The sequence below is a fragment of the Mesitornis unicolor genome, unplaced genomic scaffold (genome assembly GCF_000695765.1).
Source record: "Mesitornis unicolor isolate BGI_N332 unplaced genomic scaffold, ASM69576v1 scaffold15517, whole genome shotgun sequence".
Taxonomy (NCBI): Eukaryota; Metazoa; Chordata; class Aves; order Mesitornithiformes; family Mesitornithidae; genus Mesitornis; species Mesitornis unicolor.
The window spans coordinates 90,970-110,796 of record NW_010194490.1 but is presented as its reverse complement, the minus strand read 5'-3'; the positions used below and the strand labels follow the sequence as shown (position 1 = coordinate 110,796).

Genomic DNA, 19,827 nt, shown 5'->3' with positions numbered 1-19,827 from the left:
CGGAAGAGCCAGTCCCATTACATGAAGAATTTATCTACTGTTGTGGAGCTGCTACCCATGTCTTGAAGTGTGGGCCCTGGAAAGACCTCTCAAAAGATGAAAGTAAAAATCTCCCCAGGCTCTTATTCATGATCATTCCTGGTAAGGGTCTTGTTTGTTTCAGTCTAGAAATGCGATGATTGGAAAGGATATGTTCAATTTCCTCAAAAATCTTACTAGATAAGGAGTTGAATTTGGCCCATGCACATGGGCAAAAAATCAAGAGTATTGCAAAGGCGAAGCTTCTTTCTTGTATTTAATTACTGCTGTCGTCTGTATTCATAACAGTACCGTAAGGTAAAACTGATGAATTAGGATGTCTCATTCATTTACTCTGTGGTGGTGATTTGTTGACAGCATTGCAGGTGATTTTTTTTTTTTCCATTGCTCTCTTTCTGTTTATTTATTGCATGTTGAAGTGGTACTGCAATGTCGGCTGTGTGCCAAGTGAATGATTAGAATTACTACAATTGAGGGAAAATTCTAGATACAGTAGTTTCTAAAAGTTTTTTATAGTAAATGGTTTTTAACTTAGATTTTTGCACATGAATTTTTATTACAAGGCTCTTGAACTCTGTGAGCATCATACAGTTCAATTTAAATCTGGCTGTCTTAAAGTGGAAGCTTTATCCTGTAATTTAGCATATGTTAAAATTATTGGAGAAATCATAAATCCAATTATGTCCGTCAGTGATCTGTAGAAGTTCTGCCATTAGCAAAAGGAGAGCTTGCGCCCGCTCAAGCACAGGTAGTGTGACTCTTTCACTGCCTTAGTGTTTGCAGATCTCTGATGCTTCCTGTAGCTTATTTGAATGTTTTGGGTACTATTGCTACTTCCTCAAAATTAGTGAATTAGTGAATAATGAGAATTAGTGCATAATGACTCTTCTGATTATCCAGATTTTTGGCTTACTGTTTCTGTTGGAATACATACACTGTTGCTGTCTGTGGCCCAGTGCATGGGTTGGTCCTTACTCAGTGGTGAAAGCAAGCACAAATTCCTTTTTTTTTAAAAATTTTTTTCCAAGGTTTTAGAAGCCCCATGGGATATTTGATGTTTGTTTCTTTGGGCACAATGATTTTATGCCTTTGCCTCCTGGAGTTGCACTATAGTGTAACTTTTAATCCAAGGACAGTGAAGTTTAAATTCTTAACTGAAAATGAGAAATCAGCCTCCTTTGATTACCTTCTGCTACTGTTTCGTGAGAACAACTGTTTAGGCCAGATACTGTATATTGTAACTTTTTAGTAAAAGACTATCTGTATGGATCTAAATAATCAAAACAGTTTTCTGGAATTAAAAGTCTGATTTGATGCTTTTCAGTTCCATCTTTTTTTCCAGTTAAGGCATTTTTTGGAAGGCTTCAATGAACAGCTAAGTTAAATGTTTATTTTTCCCCCAAGTTCTGGAGCTTTCATATGTCTTTAGGTTGTGATACCCTCGTGATTGGGTTGGTGGAGCCTGTAACTAGAGTAAATCTGTAAAGCTAGCTTGTGTTGGTAGGCAGATTTGTAGAGTTGAACATTAGCATTGAAAGCAGGATATCTCCGCAAGGTATGTAAGTTATTCTGCTCAAAAAACCAGTCACACAGACTTTATGGGCTCTGTATTCATCACAGGAAAGTGTTCATGCAAAAAAATGTAGTGACAGGGCTACAGGGAGCTTATTTCCTACAGAACGGTACTGTGGAGGCTCCTTAATAACGTCTTACATGAACTAGATAGGTGTCCAGAAATAAAAATCCATTAAATACTCAGAGTGCTTCTGTCATGGTCTGAAACCTTTTGCAAGCAGCTGATTTATGGTTTTGCTCTTATATCAGAATTATGTTGGTAACAAACCAATTTTTCTCACTGAGAAAACAATTTAAAAAATACAGCAACCACAATAATGCTGTCTTCAGTTTAGATACCAAAATTCAGTAGTGAATCAAGTTACTTGAGCTCCTTGCTGTGGCTGGCAGGGATCTGACTAGGACCTGGTGTAACATAATGCGGTATTGCTTCTCATAAATCACATTATTTTTCCTACTGGCATATGCCTCATTTTTCGCCTTGAAGGGGAGTTCTATCTGCCAACACAAAAATACAGCCTTAGGAACTGGACATTTGGGTCATCTGGCAACATGTTCATGCACCTAAACAGGATTAGATAGCATTCCCCTCATGCTTCTGTAACTTCCCCAGTATGAAATGCAGAACCCTTCTGGAGGCCAGCAATTTTCACACTTGAAAGGCATGCATCCCTAGATAAAATCCTTTATGGAATGAAATAAAGAGGGCCAAAATGGTATTTCGTACAGGTCAAGGGAAGTGACACCCAGGCAAGGGCAGCTCTGACTCAGAAAGGAGAGTATGAGAGCCAAGTGTGCAGTGATCTGAACCAAACATGGTCAGTGCTACTGCATGCATTGCTCAGCGAATTAAACTGCTCTGGTACGTACTTCCCAATCGTAATGAAATTCATGCATGTGATTTTGTTCATAAGTAATGAAACAAAAGGGGTTTAGGGGTGAATATAGAAGAGGAAGACGATAAAATTCTTAGTTCCTGGTGGAAGCCAGTTGTTGCAAGAGATTTGAGAGTAAATCCTGTATGCTTATTTACTTTTTGGTTTTTAGTCACATTTCTTAAGAATGGAGAAGATTTCTCTCTGGTCTGGCTTATTTTTTTTAAAAAGGGGAGAGGGGGAGGAAGCTGACTCCAAAACATTCTTCTCCTCTGAAACCGATGGCAAACTTCCCATTGACTTTAAATGAGACAGGATCCTGCCTCCTGAGGGCTGGTAGCTCACTCTGCTTCAAGGAGCTGGAATACAGGACATGCAACTGAGTTCAAACTCATTTAGTTACAACAAGCTGATGTTTTTAATAACGGAAGTCTGTGTAAATTTATCATTTGAATAAAGTTTTACTGTATTAGTTAAAATGTTTAATGTGTGTTTTTTTGTTCTGTAACATTTTTCCCTTGTGTAAGCAAAACCTCTGGTTAGGAGCAATACTGTGTTTACTGAAGTAAATACCATGTTAAGGGCAAAGTTTTTCCTCAGTCAAGAATATATGTGTATACTTATTTGCCTTTCTTAATGTCAATTCTTTTCTATTAAAATCGATGAGATTTACTTATGACAGTAAAAGTAAATGTGTACGGTTGAAGGATCAGGTCCATGGTTTTCTGGAAATGTAGGCGTTATGGAAAAGACAGGAATTACTTTTTTCCTCTTGTGTCTTAAAGGTCTGTTTTCCCTTTTGCAGTGTTTGTTTAGTGTAAAATTAGCAGTGAAGTATAAAATCTACTACAGCAATATTTAGCATTGCTTGGGTTCATTGGAAACCAGGATCCACAAAGCGTAATGGAATATTTTTTTACCATTTTAAGAGTATCTGTCTATTTGTGTCTGCGTATTTATGAAACATTTAACTTTGTAAATAAATAAAGTACAAACTTGAAAACCACAATGCTGTTTAGTTCATGAAGTTTTGCTGTTCATCGAGGTTTTCTTGCATTTCATTGCAGAAGTGCATTGCAATAACTTCATTCCAGGTCGCATAATTTTTCTTACCAATGCTGTAAACTTTGCAATTTTGTTATTTGCAATCTTGTATGATTGACAATGTATAATGTAAATAACTTTTTTTTTTGTGGTAAAGCATTCTACACCCGTTTCATTCATTAATATACAGAAATAATTTCAGAATTGAGTTCTTTGGCATGCATGCAGAATGTTCCCTATGCTTGCCAAGTTTCTTGATCTGCCTGTTTGCAGTTGGATTGCTGCTGGGTTATTGGCTTGTCCTGTTGTTTTACCAACTCATGCAGTGACTTGGTCATGTTTGAAGCCTATGAGGACTTAACCACTTTTTTTTTTTAAGTATAAAGAGTTAATCTCCAGAGCTAATCCTGTGAATCAGGAGCTGCTTATGGCTTTCTGCACAGCAAAGTGAGGGCTTGGATTCTGATCTTCTCATAGGAGCAGTTACATGTATTTACTTCAACAAGACTGTTGTCACTTGAAGACTAAACTGTTTTTCAGCAATGAAAATAGTGCAAAGGATTGCCTGGGTTATGACAAGTCTTTAATGTGTTCTCCCTTGAAGCGAGACTTCCTGTTAACTTTTCAGTCTTTGAAGTTCTGTTTCTGACTGTAATGTTTCAGGACGTTACCTGGCTTTGTCTTCACCTGCTGTTTTGATATTTAACCATCATCACCCTTAACATTTAAATAAGAAAAGTTATATTAAGAATCACTATATAATAATGCTTTGCACTAAAACTAACTGTGTAGCCCTGAAGCTTAGTTCCTGTGTTTTTTGGCATTTTGGCTCCCACTAAAACAGCTTTTTTTAAGTTGATCATTCCCTCTGCTAGGCAATCATGGGAATGGATAGTTCCTCAGGGATCTGTCACCACTGAGACCAAGGGGTTTGCTTAATAATAAAAGAATAATTTTTCTCATTCTACAACATGTGTAAAGCATGTCAACTCCAATTGCCTTCAATTTGGTTTTAGAATGTGCTTTAATTTATACAAAATTCATGTGATTGAATGTGTTTGTTGGTCAACTGCATCGGCTCTGGTAAGTGCTCATGGTATTGGTGGATTAGGTTACACTATGTAGCTTCTGGCAACCTTGGCCAGAATCGTGTATGTGAATCTTGGTATTTAATATGTGAGTAAAGCAATAGAAAGAGGATATATTGGAGGTACTGATGGAAGGTCCTTCCATCCTCTCAGACACTACCTCTGAAGTCAGCAGCCGCTGTCTCTTCCCCCAGGGCACAGTAGTGTTCACCATCTGCCTTCGAAATACAGCTGGAGGAACAGGGACTGCTGCTGGCAATGGATGGCCAGGTTAAGAGGAAAGATGACTTTTACCTCCTGGGCAAGGGGACTCCTGGCCTCTGGGTCCTGTTCTGCTCCACACACTTTGAGCTCACTGTCACTGAGTGAGGTCCAGCAGCAATTCTATGAACTAAGTTGAGAACCTGTTCTGTCTGAATGCAATAGGCAGTAAAAGCTGCTTTTTTCCCTTTTTCTGATTTTGTGGTTTGTTTTTGGTTGCTTTTGGTTGGGTTTTTTTGAGTGAATAGTGCCAGAGCATCAGCAGTCAGTCAGGAAAAAAAATGTCTATCCCAGCCTCCCCTTGTCTTTTACCTTTGCAGTCTGGCATTCAGTCTGGTTATGAAAATTGTCCTGTGGGGTTGGTTTTTTTCGGTTGATTGGTTTATGTTTTTGGTTGGTTAGGTTTGGGTGGTTTGGTTTGGGTGTTTGGTTTTTTGTTTGGTTTTCTGTGTGTTTGGTTGTTTGGTTGGTTTTTTGTTTGTTAGTTTTTGTCTGTGTTTTTGGTGGAGTTTTTTGTTGGTTTGTTGGTCTGGTGTGGTTTGTTGTTTTGGTTTTTTTTTTTCCTTGGAAGGGTCAGGCTGGGTCCATTTCACCTGGTTCAGAATGGGACACTAAGGCTCAATTCAGCCTAATGTTAAACACCTAATTAAGATTCTGAAGTAAAGAACATAAATGACTCAGTACTTTGTGTAGTCAGTAGCTAGCGATGGGCACTGCCAGGAGCATTTCTACCTGCTGTGAGGTTAGGTTGCCCTGAGATGTTGTGAAGTCTCCAGCTGTGGACATAATCAAATTTGTCTGGGCGGAGTTGATTACTACTACTTGACTACTACCTCAAAAGGCAGTGAAAATAAACATGTGGATAACCTTCATTAAATACCTGATTAGAATTAGCCACTCTTCCAAAAGTAATTTAAGGTACCCTTTCTTTGCCTTCGCAGCCATGTTGCATAGTAAGTGCCTTAACACTGAACTTGGGTCTGTTGAGTGTTAGGAACCAAACAGAATTAGAAGTTGGTAAGGAATGAAGTACGGTACTTATGCATAGTATGGAAAGCATATGCCAGGAGAGGGAGCTGTTTTAAAGATTAGAAAAAAATAGTGGTTTTTGGAAAGCTTATTGCCAGCTATACCTTGCACTAGCAAGCTTCAGGGTATTGTCTGAACGCATAGGTGAGTGCTGACTGTTTCTCTAGTCATATCACCAGAAAAATAGTAGTTTTATAAGACCATTTGTATGACAGTGATTAATTGGTTTTGTTGGTTCTTGAGGATCGTAAACATGCCTTTTATTTGTGCTAGGAGGAGCGAAATAAAGGCAGTCCAGTTAGAGCAGACAGTGTAAGGATAGGAGTGCTGGGGCTTCTGTTTCCAGCCTTTCCACTGGCCTGCTTTTCAGTTGGTGCCCGGTCATCCTCACAAATTGTGTACCAAACCACCAAACAAATCTTCATCATTCACCTTTGCAAAAATTTATGTAGTTTATCACTCAAGTCTCTAAGGTAGCATTCAGTTACAGTCACCTAACACTGAGTAAACAAATTAACAATAAAAGCACAGCTGCTTAAAATAAGACAACAAATACTTCCTCTCCTGCAACACTTAAATCATTAAGCAACTCCATGGACAGCTCCACTCACGCTGATTGTGTGAAATTCTTGTGCCAGAAAATGTATCATCTTCTGATTGTACAGCAGTAAATACTCAGAGGTCATAAAGGAAAATAACTGATCACGTTTAAACTCTTCAGGTCTTTATTAAAGGAATCATTCATTTAACTTCAGATTTTGGTTCTTTGAATTAAGTAATCCTTTTAGATGCAATGAGAATTTGTAGATGAAAGTCATAGAGTGTAATGTTGAAATAAGCTACATAGGACTCCTGTTTACATACTAACTTGTACTTTATTTGGTTAATATAGTATGACATAGTTTTGGTGACCTGAAGCTGAGGCTGAAAGGCCGTTTTCTGTGTGGATGTGCATTTTCTATCATATTAACACTGTGCTTTATGTATTTATCTTCATTTTGGCATCTGCTAGTGTAAGATACAACAAGTTGCACAGGTCCTATTGCCTGTGCTTATTCTGACCATACCTTCCCAAGTAGAGCAGTGCTGCTATTGCCCATCCTCAGCTGAAGCAATGGAGCAAAGAAGGGGAATTTAGGTGTTCAACTTAAGAACTGTGTTTGGTTGGAGTCCTGGTTTTCTTGACAAGGCGTGTGGAGGATTACGCAGCCTGGGATGGCATTCGGTCCAGCTGGCACACTTGAGTCGCACGTTGCTAATTCGCAGGAACCAAAACAGTCTCGAATTTACATCTGAAATTCTGTCCTGAAGTAGATGTTTATATCCAAACATCTGAGCATTCCCTGCTTTACTAGCAGCTGAGACTTAGGTAATTGAACCTCTGGATTTGGGCAGCCTGTAAGGAGACTTTGTGGCAGAACTGGGCTATTCATAGAGCTCTTGCCTTCAGGTAGCTTTTGGAACCATCAAGTAAAAAAGCAGGTGTTGCTGAGTCTAAAGTAGTATAGAAGTTAAAAGCTGTGTATAGAGTGTATATTGAGACCCACCGGGCACTGGAAGTCCAGGAGCTTAGTGCTTGAAGCACTTAGAAAACTTCCTAAGGCCATTCTTTCACAATCCAAAATGTTTGTCAACAATAGTGGCATAAGGTATTTCTGTTCCCAGCACACTGTGCCACTCCACCCCTTGGTTATACCAGAACAATAGTTTGAGAGATCATGCTGTGAATTAAATAAATACATACATTTATTTCTGGGGTCTTTTAAAAGCTGGAACAGTTCCCTGTTTGTGTTCACAGCATGGCCCCACAGAGTTGTTCCAGTGTAATTCAGGGGCTGGTGAGCCGTGGTAGGGGGGTGGGAATGGCAGTCGAGGGAGGAGGTGGGAGTTCCTCCAGCTGGACTTGCAGCAGAACTTTCTGTTGTTAAGTTATGGCGTCAGTCCACAGCGCACAGCACACATATGTGGGTTCACATGCTCAGTCTTGAGGCTGCTCTGGCAGGAGCTGGTGCCCCACCAGTCACACCAGGTGGTGGCGATTTGCTGAGGATGCCTCTTCCCTTCTGACTTCTGCTTTTCTTTAGAGCACAGCTCCAGAGGGAACTGCCAACTCTTTGCTTTTGACCCTGAATTATCTGATTTTGACATGGTGAATTTGTATTCTACATTGCTTTGAAATATTTTTTTTTCCTTTAATTAAAAAATTGACAGTGGGAAAGGAGCTTTCTTACTCCCCAGTGATTGGCATTGGTGATGCAAAAGCAATCAATGGGGACAGACTAGGCTGCAGAGTTAGAACTTTGTGTAGCATAGCAATCCGAGTAGAAGGGTCTACATAGAGCAAGATAACATATTTTCCCCTTTCCCTATGTCTACAGGTCACCTTGTCAATGGATAAGGTAGCATGAGCACAGCTTTGTATTTCAGTTCGACTTAAGCACAGCAGAACTCTTTTGGGTGACGTGCTCGTGTGGGACGTGTGTTATACATGACCATATTCTGTAAACTTGCAGTTGAACAGGAGCGAAAACGTGCAGTAAACACCCTATCTTCCCAATTTGTCAAAAGCAAATACTTCCAACTTTTCTAATCACTTTGTCATCAAGAGCATGAATATTCACAGCTTAATATGAAATCAGTCTTATTTTCAACCATGTAGTTTCTCAGATAGCAGTAAGTATAAGGTACTTACTTACCAAGAACTGGTGGAGTTCTTGGTGGTTTGTAGTGCTTTAATTTTCATGCTTAGATTGTTTATTCTGTTTATTATTTCTCATTAAATGAGGAATAATAAAACCTTTAGTCAAGTGCTTGAGGACTTGTCAATGAATCATAGAATTGCTATGGTTGGAAGAGACCTTCAAGATCACCAAGTCCAACCATTATCTAATTCACCCGTGCCCACTTCTAAACCATGTCCCATATCCATATGGCTTTTAAATACACCCAAGGATGGGGGTTCCTCCACTTTCCTGAGCAGCCTGTTCCAGTCTTTGATAAACTCAAACTCTCCCCTTTGTTTCACTGAGCTAAGTAGTTTGATGTCTTCAGAAAGTTATTCTCGGGGATAACACTGGTTTGTATGTACCTATATGATTTCTACTTTTAACCCCAGTAAAACTTTGAATACATCAGTCAGTCTCCCCCATATCTTTCTGAAGGATAGAGACTCAAAATTATTACAAAAAAAAAAGGATGGATAGAGGACATAGATGCTGGTAGAGTACGCCATGAAGGAAAGGTGTAATTTTGTTCTATCCCATGTTTGATAGTAGAAAACTCAGTTCTTGGGACACTGCAATCCATTATTTTTGGTGCTTAGGGACTGCTTGTTTGTGAGTAATGTTTTAAAATGTGTTGGCAGCTGTGCTTTGTTTACTGGGTCAGCCCACCAACTGCCATTGTCTTTAGAGAAGAAAAAAAATAAATCATTAAAAATAAAAACTTCCTCACGCAGAGAGGAGCCTGTATGTCACATCTAGGCTTGAAAGATGCCACTCTTGTTGAATTTCCCAGTGCTCCAGGAGTACTTCTGAAGGGAGCTTGGCACATTGGAGCTTGTTAAGTTTGAGGAGGCAGAGTAATGACAGGGTGGTTGAATGTCGAACTGTGCTTGACAGTGTTTCCCTTCACTGAATCTGGGTGGCAGATGTGACTGACTGAAGTGACTGAAATGTCTCAATCGCCGTCTTCTCTCGGTGTCCTCTCCCGCTGACGAGGCGCTGTTTTCGGCGTGGATCCTTCCTGCCCGGCTGTGCGCAGCGTAACCAGGGGAGGGAGGGAGGCCTCTCCTGCAGCACGCAGAGCCTTAGTTGGCTGGAGTTATGGAAAAGTTGTGTTCTAGGGTATTTTGCTTGATTTGACCACTGAAAAAGGGATCTGTTTCTCTGTTTCTTCCCTTTCCAGCAGAAGGGAAGAAGAAATTACCTACCAAAAGACCTACCTACGACGGAAATCCAGTGTTCCCATGTGCATTGTGTACAAATAATGCAATTTAAAAGTTTAAAGCTACAGCACCAGTGTATAATGCACTTCTTCATTCCTGGCAGCTGCTGCCAGAAGTACCTGAGCTGATATGGACTTGCCTTGGTATTAAATATTTTGATGTAGTTACCTCTGAAAACAATAGAAAATAAATATCCACTTTCAGATTCTAGTTAACACGTAGCTTCATTTCTATCCTGATAGTAACTCTTGTGGATCATTGAAGATACATATTAGTGATAAATTTGACCCATTATGTTCAATATCTAGATTATGGAAAACAGTAAAGCCAAAAATTTGGTAAGTCATAGCACTTGTTCTCCTGTTACCATCATGATGGAAGATTTTGATCCTTGTCCTGATTTCCATTTTTCAAAACAATCCTTGGTTATTATTGATGGATTTTAAAACTCCCATAAGTAAATACATAGCAATACATATTTACATACTGCCTTCCACTCTTAAGCTCTAGATCCTTTAGATCTGTTACTGCAGCCTTCTCTTAAAAGGCAGAAGCTCTTTGCAATAGGTGTTAAATGGCTGAACAAGGGTGCTTGTGAAGTGACGCAGTTGGTGAAGGAGGAAAGTGTTTGCCTGAATGACTGTTTCGGTTGAAGTCTTCCTGGAGCACCTACTCAGGACCAGTACGAATACCCAAACTGCAAGGCTTTTTTGCTCACAGAGATTCAGTGGTGTCAATGTAAATAATTTTTTCCCGAGGTTGTGGATTGGTAAATCTTGGTCTATCCATATGCAGAACAGTTTGTTCTTTTGTCTTCTATTTCTGAAGACTTGATAACAAATGAAAATGCAAACTTTTTTTGCAAAATCACCTTACTCTGTTCATTTCAAATATTACGTTACTTTGACAGTCTTGATGCACAGAAATTGCAGAAACGCATTTTGAGTGTTTTTGAATTTGTCTTCATGTTCTCTGTTGCTGTTTGTTTCCTGTTTGTCATTTTAATCTAAAAAAATCTTAAAAAAATAAACAAACCCAAAACCCTAATAACCCCAAAGCCTTCAAACCTATGCTTTTCTGTTTTGTAATGCTGATCAATGGTACAGCATAGGGAAGTCTCTGATACATACTTGAAAATGTACTTTCTGGTGCCTTTTGAATGTGTTGTTTGCTTCCTCCTTGTATATTATTCAGAAGTGATCAAATCTGCAGAGCTGTTTGTCTGTACAAAACAAGTAATTTGTGGTTATTTTGGTTTGGAATAGTTTATTTTTCTTGTCTGTCTTTTTTTTTTCTGATGTCTCATCAGGGTTGTGGTGGTGTTCAGATGTTTCATAGGGTTTCTTGTGAACCCATTTGACTCCATCTCGTGTTCCTCTCTGCACACTTCCTTGTTCTCCCCCTTTCTTTCAGACAAAGGTTTGTTTTCTGCTGGTCCAACTCTGCTTCAGACCCTGAAGCCAGCTGAAAAATTCCCACTGAGAATTCTTGACACAGCAGAGCTCACTGCAGCCTCTCCACCAGCATCAGTCCTAGTACAGGTGAATCAGACAGACCAGCCACATCTGGGGTGTTAGATGTAGTTAAATCTGTCTTCATCTGCATAAGCAGATGCTTAAGAGACTCTGTATGTGTAGTGTACTAGGAAACCTAATTAAATGTGTTAATTTTTCATTTGCTATGGAGAAAATGGAACAAAAATTATTTTATGGTAAGTGCTAGAAAATCCTGGTTTCTGCCTTTAAAAATGTGAAATATTCTCTATTCCATTATGAACTCAAATTTCTAAGTTTTGTGTCTCAATTTTAACTCCCTTCCAAGAACCATTAGTTTACAGACATATTAATACCCAAATAATAAAATCAAGGCACATTATTATTATTACTTACGTACTTATTTTACCTCATTGAGCCATTAGAGTCAACTACTGAAATACATCTGTGGACTTCAGAACTCTTGCAATAGCACTTTGTCGCTTGCCTCAAAACAGGCAAGTACTGTCAAAATTTCTAGCTGGGAGTTTTTATTCACAGGCCTGAGGAACAATTGTCACTTGGGTAAAACCAGCTGTGTTAGGTTAAGTCAGGTTTATCAGACTGTCCATGGTACTTCATTAGAGGTAAATGAAGAGGTTTGTCCTAAAGGTGGAACAGTGTTAGGGAGCAGAGGACAAGCTTATTTGCTCTGCAAAATTAATACAAAGAATGTGTATTATAAAATCCTATATGTAAGTTTTATAGCTTTATAAAGCTAAAAACTCTGTGTGTGTGTATAAAATATATATATATATATACATATATATATAAGGAATATATATATATATATATATATGTATATAAGGAAAAATGTGAACTGCTCCTGAAAAACCTCTCTAATAAGCTGTATTACAGACACCTGGCTGAATCCTTGTGAGATTCCCTTTTTTCACAATGCAAGCAAATGTATTAAGGTGCTTTCCAGCCAAATTAATGATTCCAGAGTTAGGATTAAACAGAGTTTTCACATGTGTTTCTGCATAATGTCCTTGTCGTTGTTTGCTCTTTGGCTGATGATGCTCCCCAAGTGTACAGGCTATAAACGGAGTACAGGACAAAGAATGCTGGTCCCTTAGACTTGCAAACAGGTGAAAGCTTAATTGACATGAGGTTATGATGATCATTCAAGTGTTATTTGACATGTTTTCTTTGAAATCGCTTGACCCTGCGTGTCAGAGGAACCTGTGCGTTTCCTTTTAAGGCCTGATCATCCATCGCGGTGTCGGTTTCTGCAGTTTTCTCCCAAGTGTGAGAACATCATTGTGTTTTTTACATGCTCCATTTAAATCCTCCTGACATCTGCGTGGGCTGCTTGCCATTCATTAACGTAGGGGAGTTGCATCTTCTTCCATGGTGGCTGGTCAGACGCCAGAGGCAGATTAAGTTTCCTTGAGTGAGGAACTTGTCATTGAGGCTCTTGGAGCTGGAGCTGGAAGCTTTGGCAGCTCTGTGGAGAGGCAGTGAGAATCATTGCTACAAAAATGGCTTTTGTGTGGTCCTGCTGTGCGCCCTTGGATTTCAAGTTTGATTTATGGCTGCTCATTAAAGAAAATATAAAATAAAATCTGTGTTTAGTTTTGTTGCAAGGGATTAGCATGTGAATAATGCAGCATGCATAGTTAATTCTGAAACTGTGGATTATTTCTAAAATTAAACTCATGGTAATTGCTGGCATATTTTCCAGTTCCTCAAAGTTCTCTGTAACCCACTGTTGGCTGCATATTTCCCTTCTTCTGTTCATGCTGCTGCCTTTTTTCTTTATGGTCCTGCTGGGGTCCCCAAGCAGACAGAGAGGAACTGCTGGAGAACCGCATGAAGCACCACAGCTGAACGCTCTGCAGCTTCTGCTCCCACAGATGGTCAGGCTTGCAGGGACACAACTGGAAACACTGGGGGACGTCTCACAGAGCAGTGCTCGGAACCCGAAATCCTGTTTCAAAACACAGTGCAAGTAACCTCGTCTCTGTGATGATGTAGCTACACATGGCTTTCTGCTCCTTCGCTCCCTGCCACTCTTGGCATTTACTATGAACTGCTTAAATAATTCCTTTTCAATTTAGATATCCCTTCCAAAGCTGCTAAGAATTATTTTCATTTTATGTTTTAGTCTCCTTTGAGTAAGCTGTATATGTTTTCAACCTACCCCTTTCTGGAGAGAAGACTTTTCCTGTATGTTTTGGTGTGTATCTTTTTTTCTAATCTGAAACATTTTACTGCTGTGGTTTACATTGCACAATCCTCAGTAAATCTGGGTGTTCTCTTATTTAGAGTTTACATTTTACAATAGTATTTTCATAGAATCATAGAATACCAGGTTGGAAGGGACCACATGGATCATCTTGTCCAGCCTCTCGAGGTAAAAGTATAGTTTTAAATGAGTTGAGTCAGCACCCTGTCAAGCTTACTTTTAACACTGACCAGTGTAGGAGAATTTACCACTTCCCCTGGGAGATTATTCCAATGTCTGATTGGTCTCATGGTAAAACAGTTTCTTCTGGAGTTCGGTCGGAATCTCTCCAGAAGCAACTTGTGTCCGTTACCCCTCATCTATTCCATGTGGCTCCTTTTTTATGTTGCAGAAGAAGTCGAGATGCTTGACAGTTTGTGAGCCAGAAAAGCTGTCATTGCTTGTGGGGAGTAGCTGTGGTCTGTGTCTTTTTAAATGAGCATTGTACGTTTGCTGTTTTGCACTCAGAGTTAAGCTGATTGACTTGCACTGATGGCATGCTGTATATAAGCTTAAACTTTCCGAGTCTGAATAACTTCCTTTTGAAAGTGCAGCATCTCAACTATTAGTATGCATTTCATTTAAAGCCAAGTTTGACTTTATGACACATTGTATAGGAAATAACGTGAATTCAGAATAAAAGTTATTCTTTAGCGGTGATATCCTGGGGCAGACATTTAGTTTGTACAAATTGTTCTCTCTCCACTGCTAGCTGTCTTCATAAGATGGAAGTGGTTGGTATTTAAAAACTTCATTTTATGGAAAAAGCATTAACAAGAAAGTGTTTGAAAGTGAAAGGCAGACAATTGCATGTGTAATTTTCATGTTTTTAACTGTGTGGATGATTAAAGAGTAGTACTTCCAGTTCTTGAAAGCCTATATCTGTAGTATATAGAAGTGAAGAATATTTACCTCCTAATATAGCTCTAAGGTACACCTCTGCACACTCGGTCGTTCTGTACCATTTTGCTGTAGCTGTGGGTGGAACAGATTGGGAAAGGAAGAAGTGAATTCCCGTCTTTGACTTAAAAATAGAAAGACTTTGAGCTTAATGTAGAATAGCTGGAGGAAATGTTGTGTGTTACGCGTATTACTGAGAAAAGAGAAGGTGGCCAGGAGCCCTTTGGTTATTGAAACTTATGAGTACACCAAATAAAGTGGCCCCGCTGTGTTCTGATTCACTGTGCAAATGTCCATTCGACATACTCTTCCCATGAAATGCTTAGAAATCTTTTGCAAATTAAGCTAATACGCGGTGTACTGTAGTTTTGTCATCTTCTCATATGGTCACCACTCACATATATTGTTTGTAAGACTTCTGAAACAACGTAAACACTGTTGAAAATTGAGCACAGTTGAGAGTAACTGCTTAAGATGTGCTTCTGGGTTCAGATGACTGCAGCTTGAGATTTGCTGGCATGCATGAACGATTCAGGTGCCCCAAGGTGTGTGAGGATTGATGTGGTATTCAAATAACGGGAGTAACCTTCCAATCGAGGAGGTTAACACTGCATTTACTTATGGTTCCCATTTTTTGACACTTGGTTGCTGAGTGCAAGAACATAGGCAGTTTTGGTTTGATCTACTGGGAAATCCTTAAAATGCACAAATGAGCACTGCACTGCTTGGGTGCCTTTGTGATGAGCCTGGTATTAAAAAATTATAGCTTAATTGAACATTTCAGCTGCAGTAGATGAGCCCAAAATATTGTTGATCAAAGACCGCTGTGCTTATTAAGCCCCAGTTATTTCCATTAGGTGTTACTGTGACTCTGTTGTTTGGAAAAAAAAAAAATCTGATCAAGTTTTTTCTTTGCTCCCCTTAAAGTATTTTGGCAGATGACAGGTAAAGTAAAAGGATATAAAATGACTGACTTTGCAGAGATGCGAGTTTGAGCTATTTTTGAAGATAAACATTCTCCACTTATAAATATTGTAGATGCAAGCTTTCAAGAGCAGGGACTATTAATCTGCTTTTACTTAAGTCAGTGCAAAGCTGGAATAACTCCACTGAAATTGAAAGTTCAACAACGAATAAATTTATAGCTGCTTTACACATGGTGAATTCTCTTTAGAAATCTTTGCTGTTAAAATCTTTGTTGATTTTTCCTCTCCATTTGTGCCAGCGGTTCCCATTCATATCCCTTGAAGGCATTTGAAAGTATCAGTAGCACTTGTAACAGCTGACCCCTCCGAATGTCTGGTACTGCAAGCAGATGCTTATGAAGAGTGGGGAAAGGGAGTTTCTTTTGCATTTACGGATTTTTCTCTCTTACCTGCCTAAAATACAGATCACATTTATCACAGGTTAAAAAAATCTCCTTTTCCTCAAAAAGTTATTACAGCTTTATATAGGAATTGATGCAAAGCCTCACTGTTCATAGGCAATTCTTACTTCACTGCTCTCAGCTGATGACTGAATCCTGAGCGTATTTACGTGTTAGGTTCACCTGCCTGATAGTGGAAAGAGCACCGAAATGTTGAAAACAGCTGTTGCCATTTCTCCCCCTTTCCTTGTTTTACATTATTAAAGGAGCGAAAAATATGAAGAAAAAAGGCTGGTTTTGAGATTAATTTTGTGATTGCTTGATCTCAAAATACCTAAATGCATTATATTCCAGGGCTAAGCATAGTGACAGAACATCATCATAATTTGTACTACGGATGACACACTTGATTTTGTATTGCTGCAACTTTCATCTTCAACCTTGCCGAAAGAGAGGTTTCCTCCATGTAACATTAATCTCGAGAGCATGACAGATGATGTCTAGATCTGATTTTATTGTCTCTGGGGCCTTCTATATTATGTATTTTTGATGTATGAAAATGTGATGCGGTTGTACAGAAGTGTGACCCCTGTTTTTCTGGAAATCAGTTTGCAAAAATATATAAAACAACTTTTTTTTTTTTTAAATGTCAAAGTTACAAAGAGATGCTTAGAAACATGTAATAACTGAGACTGGGGGTTTTGGGTGTCTGTGCTGGAGGTGGCTGCGCTGTGGTAAGTGTGCTGTGTTCTGGCAGCCCTGGACTGAGGGAAGGCCTCTTGGGAGAGCCATGAACTGACCGTGTGGTACCTGAAGAGCAAAAGGGTTGAAGGAAAAGATGACAACATGAAAATGCCCGCTATGAAGGGGAAGAAGTGGAATAAACCTGGTTTTTATCTTCACACTTCTATTTGATGACAGCTCTGATTCTTCTCTGTCGCTATCAATACTTACAAGGCTCAGCCTCTGTTATTACAACCAGACTGACGGGTTTGGTTTTTGGTTGGTTTTTTTTTTCCTCATACCCTTTCAGTAATACATGTGCGTGTTGTGATGTCTTAAAAATGTCGTGATGTCTTAAAAAGTTGACTGCCTTTTTATGCAATACTCCTCTTGCTGTCTTTTGTAGTGAACAATATCCTGTGGTAACACAGCAATATTCTGGAGGGTAGACACCTGGATCAAGTGACATACGCTATCTTTGTGATATTTTTATAAGATCTGGGAAGTTCTTTGCCCAATTTTCATGTACCCGTAACTTGATGGGATAGATAAGCAAGCTGGTTGACCTGTGATGGAAAAGGAGATTTTCTTTCATGTTGGGCTCCAGTTCTAGGTTCTGCAATTTCAGTGTAATTCTGTAAAATGCTTCTCATGGGTGCCATTGACCCATGGAATTAAACCACTGGTCAATGGTTTAATTGAAATTAGAATGGAAATTTTAATTGGAAATGTACCAGAGAAAACATAACAGATCACTGTTTGCTTTGAAGCAGATTTCTTGCTGTTGTAAGATTAGTATTGACTGTGCTCGTATGTTTTGTTTTTTGGCAGGTAACCCTGGACTGGCAGGTTATTACAGGACCTTTATACAGGCCTTGTACTGTGGACTAAATCAGCAGTATCCTGTTTGGGTTGTGAGCCATGCTGGACATTGTAAACCTCCTAGTGGTATGGAAATGATAGAAGGTACAATACTGCAACTTGTACATACAAATATGTGTACTCCACCTGATTTCACTAAGCTGAATTTGTGCCTACTGAAAACAGCATGACGTGGTTTTTAAATGTCTCTGTTACATTTCCACAGAAAAGTTGTATGAGAAGTTGCTGAGGAAAAGAGTATTTTTACGTAAATTAGATTTGGCAGTCAAATAAGTGCTATTAAGAGAGTAAAAGTTTTCTGATTGCAGTCTTTAGAGACAGGTTGTAGAGAAGAAGGTCTAGAATGTGTTTATGTTGAGAAGAGTAGATTAGAAAACTATATTTTCTAGTGAAATGTCCAGTTTGAAGATTGTGTTCTTGAGGAGAGACTTAATTATCTGTGAATTAAAAAATAATTGCACTACATTAGTGAATTTCCAGGAAGCAAGTAAATCTTTCTGAGACTGGGATATGGGGTGTTGGCAATGGGGAGGTTCCTTGTTTCTCTGTTAAGGCTTTCGGAGAGCAGCCAATCTAAGTGGATGTTGTTAATGTACAGCATTGTGAGGTGGGTACGGGCAGTAATGACTCCTGTCCTGACAGCTGCTTTGTGTCAGAAAACCCCTTGACTTAGCCAAGCTGCTGTGATGTAGCACTAAATTGGTACGATTCCTTTGGACTGAAAGGTTCAGCAATGTGAAGCAACCTGAAAATGTTGAAGAAACTGTTTTAGCTGTTTAGCATAACTTTCCATCATTAACTTGAGCTTTTAAGCCTTTTAATTGGTTTATTTAATCTCAGGTTTGAAACTGAAACGTGAAACCTGTGTTTCTATGGTAAACTTCCTGCCAGTCATTGTGTTCAAGTGTCAGACTTTCTCTGATAGGTGAAAAATCCCTGGATTTATAATTTCTGGTACGATGTTAACTATGGGATACAGGTGAAAGTCTGGTGACTGAATGGGGCTGAGTTTATTGCAGAGAACATTTGTAGGTCTGATAACCTGCCCTGGGATCACGTCTGTAAGTGCATATAGTGAAAAGAGCCTTTCATGGTGAGAGATGTGTTTGGAGACTTGAGATGCCTGAGCTAGTTGAAATGGAGAGGTTTTGGGATGGGGCCAGCAGGGATGTTGTACAACTGTCCCGCTTCCACTATGCCAGTCCCTGTGCTGCTAAGGGGAAGGTAAATCTGGGGAGAGCGTCCAGTAGGAAAGAGGGAGATGGTATCTAAGTAGAAAGCAAACCTCCAGCTGTGTTCCCTAATAGACCCGATTCCCTTTCTTTTATTTATTTTATTGCCAAAAATGTAATTTTCATTAATTGTCTCTGAAGGTGTGATCAAAACCACTGAACTAAAAATTGAGTATCTTAGCAAATTACCAGGTGAGTGACTGAAAGGAATGGGAAGTCATGGACTCATTGCTAAAGTTCTGCTCCTGCTTCTGCATCCCACAGGAGTTCTTAGCTGACATTTTGTGCCATTTTAGCAAAAAACACCCAGAACTCTGAGGGCCAACAGAAGCACCTGTGTAGAGACAGATAATGCTGTTCTCTTCTAGGGTCTGGATTTCTCAGGTAAAGTTTGTATATCAAGGTCCACTGTATAGGATTGTGAATACCACGTTACTAATAAGCTGCACAAAACCAGAAAAAGGGGGTATTTTGGCAAAGAGCTGGGTACAAAACTGTTACTGTAAAAATTCCATGTATTCCTTCAAGTTTCTGGTGGGTATTTTGTAGTGCCTTATTTGAAATAGCCTGATGCAGATCCTCTGAGAAAGCTCAGGCTTTCTTGATAAGAAGGATGAGGGCATAAATTGACAAAGACGTTTGAATCTCTGACACCATTATTTCTGAGGGTTTTCAGATTGCAATCTTGCAAATAAAAAATGCAAAAAAACAAAGAGGAAGGAGGAGGCTACTGGGAAAGAATTCATACTGATGTGTTCAGAATAGTGGTCTACGAGCTTTTTTGATCATGAACTCCTATCAATAAAAAATATTCTATCAATAAAATTTTGAGCACGCAAACACAGTATATCTCTTTTTTTTTAAGATATAAATTATAAACATGCATTACGGCATTTCTAATACGTTCTTCATGCACCCCAGTTTGCGTGCACCCCACTATGGGGACCACGGATTTAAAATGTGCAAGCATTTCAATAGAACACTTAGCATATAAATTAGTCTGCCTGTAAAGTAATAAAGGGTTTAAAATAAAACAAACTGTGTCGGAATAATACGTCTGGTTATATTTAGACCAAGTAGGTTTTGAAAGTCTCAGAAAGGCTAA

General features: G+C 39.2%; 1 protein-coding gene across 1 annotated transcript in view; it reads left to right on the top strand.

Annotated features, from left to right (window-relative positions):
- LOC104543262 (chromosome unknown open reading frame, human C2orf43) overlaps positions 1 to 19,827 on the top strand; it is a 110,673-nt gene that overhangs the window by 12,896 nt on the left and 77,950 nt on the right. Inside the window, exons 4-5 of the mRNA XM_010187831.1 lie at positions 1 to 141; positions 17,440 to 17,574. Of these exons, the coding sequence (XP_010186133.1) occupies positions 1 to 141; positions 17,440 to 17,574 (276 nt within the window). The remainder of the gene's footprint in view (positions 142 to 17,439; positions 17,575 to 19,827) is intronic.